We start from the raw sequence: 9694 nt of genomic DNA on the forward strand, positions 1-9694 counted from the left end.
CAATATTAACTTGGGAGATAACAAAACAAAAATGCATTAAAAATATGGAGAAAAGACTCCTCAATGATGCAGGAGGCAGTGATTATAACTAAACAGTGGCAATTTCCTAGGATTCTGGGCAAGAGTTTTTTTCTTCCTATTGAGAATTCTGAAACTATGAAATATTACTTATGCAAAGTTCAGCCATCTCACTTCTTTGATGTTCTTTCTAACTAGCAAATGCAAATTACAGACGGCATTTTTCAGTGCATTATTTGTTGTGAAAAAAGTTTTGTTTTCCATTTAACATAATATATCAATTTGTTCCTGTTTATAGGGAAATAACCAAGACTATGAAGCTACCCTATTTACTGTTTCTTGAGAACTTTCAGACACCAAAACTCAGTTCTGAACCTCAATAGCACAAAGGTTTTCAGGGCAAGGTTTGATTCAGGAGGCCCTTCAAAGTCACATCTGTCCATTTCTCTTTCGTGCATACACCCCCAAACAAGCACAAATGCCTGTAATGCTGAGAACCACACCTAACAAGAGAGCGATTGCATCTCTGGCTTCTACTGCTTCAACAACAGGCAGCACCAGAAGCAATGAAAGAGGACTTGGAACAATTGTGTGAAACTGAGATCATGATGTTGAGATCTTGAGGTGACTGGTTCTTAAAGGCTGAAGGTCCAAAGAAAGCGTTTTTGTTTAATTCTATCAGTTCAGGATGCTGAGGCTAAGAGGGTCCACATGACAGCGCCTTCCAGGAAGCAGCCATTACAGGAATCTCATTATTTCTTCTTTTAGGAGATTTCTCTTGTTCTTTTAATTGGGAGTAGGTCCTCTGCCTTTTCATTTCACTTAAGTTTCTCTGTCTCTGTAAACTTTAGGAGAAACAGTTATCTATTGTGGTTTTGAAGGGGTGTTTTTTATGTGGGAGCATACCTGTGTAGACTGCACGTCCAGTGCTTTTGGTGCGAGGTCTGGTTTTGGCATGAATGCCAGCCACTGCTTTCCTCAGGGTGTGCTGGCTGTTATCCCCTTGAAAGGGAGTGTAGTTTGTGTTGTAGTATCTAGAGCCTGTGCAGGATGTGAGGTGGGGCTTCCTCTCCTCTGTTGCTATCACTGTCCTGTCAGGGGTGGGATCTGCTCCCCAATTATTGGATTAGGAGCCCTCATGGTCAGATTGAATCATGCTCCATTGCCCTTGAGTGTGTGCCCTGGCCCAAAGGAGGTGATTGCTGAAGCAAGTGAGGCCTGTGTGTTCACAGAGGACCTATGTGCCACCTGTGTATACATGTGCGGTTCTGCTCAGAAGCAGCCCAAGGTCATGTCCCTTTCTCTGTGTATGATCCATATCTAAGGCAAGGCTGGTGTGAAATAGGCTGTGACGGGGGGTTAGGGCATTGTGGGTGGAGGTATTGTTATAGCTGTGCTGCCACCTGAGATCTGGGCTGCCACCTGAGTCTTCTCCCAGGATCTGCCTGCACCAGATCTAGCACTAAGCTGCTGTGTGTAATGGGCAGGGCCAGGGTGCTATTGCTTGGAGAGTAATTGCTGTATACTTTTTGTTGTTGTTGTTGGATGTCTTTTTTTATTGAAGTATAGTTTCTGTACAATATTATATAAGTTACAGGTATATAATATAGTGATCCATAATTTTTAAAGGTTGTATTCCATTTAGTTATTATAAAATATTGGCTATATTCCCTGTGTTGTACAATATATACTTGTAGCTTATTTTATAACTAGTAGTTTGTAGCTCTTACTTTCCTACCCCTATATTTCCCCTACCCCTATATTTCCCCTCCCCCTTCCCTCGTCCCACTGGCACCCACTAGTTTGTTCTCTGTATCTGTGAGTCTGCTTCTTTTTTGTTATATTCACTAGTTTGTTGTATTTTTTAGATTCCACATATAAGTGATATCATACAGTATCGTCCTGAATGGGAGAAAATATTTGTAAATGACTAGACAGATAAGGGATTAATAGCCAACATATATGAACAGGTCATAAAACTCAAAAAATCAAACAACCAATTAAAAATGGGCAGAAGAACTGAATAGACGATTCCCCCAAAAGAAAATGCAGATAGCCAACAGGCACATGAGAAGATACTCAACATCACTAATCATCAGGAAAATGCAAATCAAAACCACAATGAGATATCACCTCACATGTGTCAGAATGGCTATCATCAAAAAACACAAATAACAAATGTTGGTGAGGTTGTGGAAAAAGGAAAAAATCCTTGTACACAGCTGCTGGGAATGTAAACTGGTGCACAGCCACTGTAGAAAACAGTATGGAGATTGCTCAAAAAACTAAAAAATAGAAGTACTGTGTGACCCAGCAATTCCACCCCTGGGTACATATCAAAAAAAACCAAAACACTAATTCAAAAAGATACATGCACCCCAATGTTTATAGCAGCATAATTTACAGTTGCCAAGATATGGAAGCAACCTAAGTGTCTATCAACAGGTGAGTAGATAAAGATGTGGTATGTGTATATATACACAATGGAATGCTGGTCAGCCTTAAAGTGAAATTTTGCCATTTGCAGCAATATGGATGGACTTGGAAGCATTAAGTTAAATGAAATAAGTCTGATAGAGAAAGACCGCTGTGTACTTCTGAGTGCACTGACAATGGCCCCACCCAGACCACACCCCAGACCCTCCAGGCTGTCTCTGAATAGATAGATGAGTCCTCCTCCAAGACCTGTCTGCTTGAGATTCAGTGCTTAGCTACTGTGCACATTTTTGGTGCTGCCCCATGCATGCGTTGACAGTGGTTGCTGTGGCCCCGTCCATCACGCTGTTTGTGCTGACGGTGGCCTCAATGGCTCCACCTGGTTCACGTCCCAGGTGCCCCAGTCTGTCTGTGTGTTGCTAAACCAAGTCTTTGCCCATATATTGCATCTCGCTCTGGTGTGGAGTGAGCAGGGCCAGGGTGTTTGCCCCTCTGGATTGGGAAGTGTGGCAAGGTGGCAGTTGCCAGTGCAAGGTGCTCTCTGCCCTGATTGTCAGGAAGCCAGCATGCATACACTCTTTGTGAGTAGAGTCCTGGCTTTTCCTGCCCTTCTGTCTGTCTCAGTGGGTTTCCCAGTAGGCAAGCGGGCTTGTCTCCTCCACACAGGACCTCAGGACTGAGATGCCCAGATTGTGGCTCAGTCTGCTCACTCCCCAGGGAAAGGGTCCACCTGTGAGGACCTTCTCTTCCTACAGATCACTCCCTGGGGTATAGGTTCTGACCTGATGCCCTTTTGTTCTGTCCTACTTGCTTACATGGAGAACTTTCTTGCAGCTTTGGTTGTATAGGATCTCTTTGGCCAATTTCCAATTTTCCATGAGAATTGTTCCATATGTAGATGTAGTTCTGATGTGTTTTTGGGGGGAGGTGGACTCCATGTCCTCCTACTCTGCCATCTTGAATATTGCCTGGCATCCCCAGAGCTTATTAATCTTATAACTGGAAGTTTGTACCTTTTGACCACCTTCATCCAATTGCCCCACCTCTGGCAACCACAAATCTGATACCTGTTTGTATGACTTTGGTTTTTTTAAGACTCAATATATCAGATCATACTATATTTGTTTTTCTTTCTCTGACTTATTTCACTTATCATAATACCCTTGAGGACCATTCATGTTGTTGAAAATGTCAGGATTCCCTTCTTTTATGGCTGAATAGTACTCCATTGTCTATACATGCTGCATTTTCTGTACCCTTTCATCTGTTGATAGGCATTTATGTTGTTGCTATATCTTGGCTATTGTAAGTGATGCTGCAATGAACATGGGGATACAGATATCTCTCTGGGACGGTGATTTTGTTTCCTTCATATGTTTACACAGAAGGGGAATTTCTGGATCATATGGTAACTCTATTTTTACTTTTCTGAGAAATCTCTATACAGATTTTTATAGTGGCTGTACCAATTTACATTTCCACAAAGAGTGCACAAGTGTTCCCTTTTCACATCCTCACCAACACTTGTTCTTTCTTGTCTTTTTGATAATACCCATCCTAATAAGTGAGATGATTTCTCATTGTTTTGATTTGCATTTCTCTGATTAGTGATGTTGAACACCTTTTCAAGTACCAGTTAGCCATTCATATATCTTTGGGAAAATGTCTATTCAGATCTTCTGCCCTTTCTTTTTTTACTCAGATTGTTTCTTTGCTATTAAGTTGTGAGTTCTTTATATATTTGGGATATTAACCCCTTTTCAGATTTGAAAATATTTTCTCCCATTTCATAGGTCTTATTTTCATTTTGTTGATGATTTCCTTTGCTGTGCAGAAGATTTTAGTTTGATGTAGTCCCACTCACTTTAGCTTTTGTTGCCTTTGTTTTGGGTGTCAAATCAGATCATTACCAAGACTGATGTCAAAGAGCTGATGCCTGTTTTATCTTCTAGGAGATTTATGGTTTCATGTGTTACATTCAAGTCTTTAATCTATTTAATGATTTTGTGTGTATGGTGTAAGATAAGGGTCCAGCTTTATTTATTTTTTGCATGTAGCTGTCCAGTGTTCCAAGAATCATTTATTGAAAAGACGATCCTGTCCCCATTGTATATTCTTAGCTCCTTTGTACGTTAATTGACCATATATACATGTTTGTTTTTGAGCTCTCTGTTCCATTGCTGTGTCTGTTTTTGTACCAATACCATACTACTTTGATTATTATAGTTTGGTAATATACTTTGAGATCAGGAATTGTGATGCTTCCAGCTTTGCTGTTATTTCTGAATATTGATTTGTCTATTCGGGGTCTCTTGTGGTTCCATACAAATCTTAGAATTGTATGTTCTGTTTCTGTGAGAAATACCATTGCAATTTTGATAGTGACTGATTCAATCTCTAGATGATGTCAGGTAGTATGCACATTGGAAGAATTATTATTGTTAAAATCTATGAGCACAGAATAAATATTCCATTTATTTCTATCTTCTATTTTATTCATCAGTGTCTTATAGTTATCAGTGTACAGGTCTCACACCTCCTTGGTTAAATTTATTCCTAGGTATTTGCTTCCTTTTGATGCAACTGTAAATAGGATTATTTCAATTACTTGCAGCTTATTGTTAGCATATAGAAAAGCAACTGACATTTGTACATCTTTTTTTGAATCCTGCAACTTTAGTGAATTCATTGATTAGCTATAGCAGTTTTTTGGGGGTTTTTTTTGGACTCTTTAGGGTTTTCTAAATATATCTTCTGCAAATAAAGATCTTTTTTTCAATTTGGATGCCAATGATAAACCAAACTTGCATTCTTGGAATGTACCCCACTTTTTATATATAGCGTGATTCAAAATATGTTTTTCAAACCCATTTCTATTATCACAAGTATTTTTATCTCCACAAAACATTTTGGTTTATAGTTTATTTGTAATGTCTTTGGTTATGGTAACAGGATAATGTTGGCATCACAAAATAGATGGACAGTCTTCCTTTATTTTGAAACAGTTTGTGTAGGCATGGTATTTCTTCCTTAAATACCTGATAAAATTTACCAGTGATAACATCTGTGCCCAGATTTTCTTCACAGCAAGCTTTTTAAATGTACTTTCAACTTATTTAATTGATATAAGATTGTTTAAGTTTTATATGTCTTCTTGAGGCAGTTTTCCTAATTTGTTTTTCAAATAGTTTGTTCATTTCACTCACCCTGATCATCAAATTTATTGGCATAACTTTGTCCGTAATATTTTCTTATTATCTTTTGAATGTACGTAGGGTATCTTGTGATATTTCCTTTTATGATTTTTATACTGATAATTTGTTCCTTTCCCCTTTTTTCTTGACAAGTTGTTTTATACAATTTATTGACCTTTTCAAAGAACTCAAGAAGAATGAATGAACACAGAAGTTTAACAAAGAATTAGAAAATATAAACAACCAAATAGAGCTGAAAAATATAACAACTGAAATAATACACTACAGGGAATCAGCAGTAGAATAGATGATACAGAGGAGCGAATCAGTGAACTGAAAGACAGAGTAGTGGAGATCACTGAAGCTGAACAGAAAAAAGAAATAATGAGGACAGTTTGAGAGCTCTGGGAAAACATCTAGCATGTTAACTTTCACATTATAGGGATACAGGAATGAGAAGGTTGAGAGAAAGGGACAGTAAACTTACTGGAAGAAATAATAGCTGAAAACTTCCCTAACCTAGGAAAGAAAACAGACATCCAGGTCCAGGAAGCACAGAGAGACCCAAACAAGATCAACCCAAAGAGGTCCACAACAAAATACATTGTAATTAAAATGGCAAAAATTAAAGATAAAGAGAGAATCTTGAAAGCAGCAAGGGAAAGCAACTAGTTATGTATAAGGGAATGCCCATAAGAGTGTAAGCTAACTTTTCAGCAGAAACTGTAGGCCAGAGGTTAGTGACATTATATATTCTAAGTTAGTAAAGGAAAAAAACTTATAACCAAGAACACTCTACCTGACAAGTCTTTCATTCAAGATTTGAGAGAGAGATAAAGAATTCTACAGACAGGCAAAAGCTAAAAGAGTTAAGCAGCATTAAACAGGCTCTACAAGAAATGGTAAAAGAACTTCTAAGTGTTAGAGAACAGACCACAAGTAGAAATATGAAAATTATGAAAGAATATCATTGGTAAAGGCAAATATACATAATCCCCTTATGGGGATTCCCTTGTATGTTATTTGTTATTTTTCCCTTGCTGCTTTTAATATTTTTTCTTTATATTTAATTTTTGATAGTTTGATTAATATGTGTCTTGGAGTTTTTCTCCTTGGATTTATCCTGTATGGGACCCTGCGCTTCGTGGACTTGATTAACTATTTCCTTTCCCATATTAGGGAAGTTTTCAACTATACTCTCTTCAAACATTTTCTCAGTCCCTTTCTTTTTCTCTTCTTCTTCTTCTGGGACCCCTATAATTCGAATATTGGTGCATTTAATGTTGTCCCAGAGGTCTCTGAGACTGTCCTCAATTCTTTTCATTCTTTTTTCTTTATTCTGCTCTGCAATAGTTATTTCCACTATTTTATCTTCCAGGTCACTTATCCATTCTTCTGCCTCATTTATTCTCCCATTGATTCCTCTAGAGCATTTTTAATTTCATTTATTGTGTTGTTCATCATTGTTTGTTTGCTCTTTACTTCTTCTAGGTCCTTGTAAAATGTTTCTTGTTTTTTCTCCATTCTATTTCCAAGATTTTGTATCATCTTTACTATCATTACTCTGAATTCTTTTTCAGGTCGACTGCCTATATCCTCTTCATTTGTTTGGTCTGGTGGGTTTTTACCTTGCTCCTTCATCTGCTGTGTGTTTCTCTGTCTTCTCATTTTGCTTAACTTACTGTGTTTGGGATCTTCTTTTTGCGGGCTGCAGGTTCGTAGTTCCCATTGTTTTGGTGTCTGCCCCTAGTGGCTAAGGTTTGTTCAGCGGGTTGTGTAGGCTTCCTGGTGGAGGGGACTGGTGCCTGTCTACTGGTGTATGAGGCTGCATCTTGTCTTTCTGGTGGGCAGGACCATGTCCGGTGGTGTTTTGGGGGTTTCTGTGACCTTATTATGATTTTAGGCACTGTCTCTGCTAATGGGTGGTTTTGTGTTCCTTTCTTGCTAGTTGTTTAGCATGGAGTGTCAAGCACTGTAGCTTGTTGGTCGTTGAGTGGAGCTGGGTCTTAGCATTGAGATGGAGATCTCTGGGAGAGCTTTTGCTGTTTGATATTATGTGGAGCAGGGAGGTCTCTGGTGGACCAGTGCCCTGAACTCAGCTCTCCCACCTCAGAGGCACAGGTCTGATACCTGGTCGGAGCACCAAGACCCTGTCTGCCACATGGCTCAGAAGAAAAGGGAGAAAAAAAGAAAGAAAGAAAAAAATAAATAAAATAAAGTTATTGAAATAAAAAGTAGAAATAATTATTAAAAATTTTTTTAAAATTAAAAAGTATTAGAAAAAGAAAAAAAAAAAGAGAGCAACCAAACCAAAAAACACATCCACCAATAATAACAAGTGCTAAAAACTATACTAAAAAAACAAAAACACACAAAAAAAACGGACAGACAGAGCCCTAGGACAAATTGTAAAAGTGAAGCTATGCAGACAAATCACACAAAGAAGCATACACATACATACTCATATAAAGAGACAAAGGAGAAAAATACGTATATCGTTGTTCCTAATGTCCGCCACCTCAATTCTGGGATGATTCGTTGTCTATTCTGGTATTCCACAGATGCAGGGTACATCAAGGTGATTGTGGAGATTTAATCTGCTGCTCCTGAGGCTGCTGGGAGAGATTTCCCTTTCTCTTCTTTGTTCGCACAGCTCCTAGGGTTCAGCTTTGTATTTGGTCCCGCCTCTGCATGTAGGTTGCCTGAGGGCGTCTGTTCTTTGCCCAGACAGGAGGGGGTTAAAGGACTGGCTGATTAGGGGGCCCTGGCTCACTCAGGCCGGGGGGGGGGGTGGGAGGGGTACGGAATGCGGGGAGAGCCTGTGGCGGCTGAGGCTGGCATCGTGTTTCAACAGCCTGAGGCGTGCCACGTGTTCTCCCGGGGAAGTTGTCCCTGGATCAAGGGACCCTGGCAGTGGCGGGCTGCACAGGCTCCTGGGAGGGGCGGTGCGGAGAGTGACCTGTGCTCGCACACAGGCCTCTTGGTGGCTGCAGCAGCGGCCTTAGCATCTCATGCCCGTCTCTGGGGTCCGCGCTGATAGCTGCGGCTGGCACCCATCTCTGGAGCTTGTTTAGGCGGCGCTCTGAATCCCCTCTCCTCACGTACCCCACAACAATGGTCTCTTGCCTCAGGCAGTTCCAGACTTTTTCCCAGATTCCCTCCGGCTAGCTGTAGCCCCCTTCAGGCTGTGTTCAAGCAGCCAACCCCAGTCCTCTCCCTAGGGTCTGACCTGCAAAGAAGCCGGAGCCTCAGCTCCCAGCCCCGACACATCCTGGCCGGTGGGTGAGCAGACAAGCCTCTCAGGCTGGTGAGTGCTGGTCGGCAGTGATCCTCTGTGAGGGAATCTCTCCGCTTTGCCCTTTGCACCCCTATTGCTGCGCTCTCCTCCGTGGCTCTGAAGATTCCCCCCCGCCCACCCCCCGTCTCCACCCGCGAAGGGGCTTCCTAGTGTGTGGAAATTTTTCCTCCTTCACAGCTCCCTCCCAGTGGTGCAGGTCCTGTCCCTATTCTTTTGTCTCTGTTTTTTCTTTTTTCTTTTGCCCTACCCAGGCACGTGGGGAGTTTCTTGCCTTTGGGGAAGTCTGAGGTCTTCTGCCAGCATTCAGTAAGTGTTTTGTAGGAGTTGTTCCACATGTAGATGTATTTCTGATGTATTTGTGGGGAGGAAGGTGATCTCCACGTCTTATTCCTCTGCCATCTTGAAGGTCTCTCCTAGTAATTGATCTTCTTTCCAGTTTTCTATTTCTTCCTAATTAATCTTGGTTGGTTGTATGTTTATAAGAATTTTCCCATTTTTTTGTAGGTTGTCTAGTTTGTTTCCATATAGTTGTTCACAGTAGCTTCTTATCCTTTGTATTTTTGTGGTGTTGTAATATCCCCTAATTGACTTATAATTTGTTGGGTTTTGTCCTTTTCTTTATTCCTTCATTAGTATAGTTTGCCAATTTTATCTTTTCATAGAAGCAACGCTTAGTTTTATTAATCTTTTCTATTTTCCTATTCTCTGTTTCATTTATATCTGCTGTAATCTTTATTTCCTTCTTTCT

The 9694-nt window shown here is 40.3% G+C and overlaps 1 protein-coding gene across 1 annotated transcript; it reads right to left on the bottom strand.

Annotated features, from left to right (window-relative positions):
* Positions 1-364: 364 nt before the first annotated feature.
* LOC118897838 (small integral membrane protein 30-like) lies at positions 365-975 on the bottom strand. Its single transcript, XM_036857215.1, has 2 exons — positions 925-975; positions 365-615 (listed from the first exon to the last, which is right to left on the bottom strand). The coding sequence occupies exons 1-2, from the start codon at positions 973-975 to the stop codon at positions 448-450; spliced, it is 219 nt and encodes a 72-aa protein (XP_036713110.1). The 3' UTR covers positions 365-447.
* Between the last annotated feature and the right edge of the window lie 8719 nt (positions 976-9694).

The sequence above is a fragment of the Balaenoptera musculus genome, chromosome 7, assembly GCF_009873245.2.
Source record: "Balaenoptera musculus isolate JJ_BM4_2016_0621 chromosome 7, mBalMus1.pri.v3, whole genome shotgun sequence".
NCBI lineage: Eukaryota > Metazoa > Chordata > Mammalia > Artiodactyla > Balaenopteridae > Balaenoptera > Balaenoptera musculus.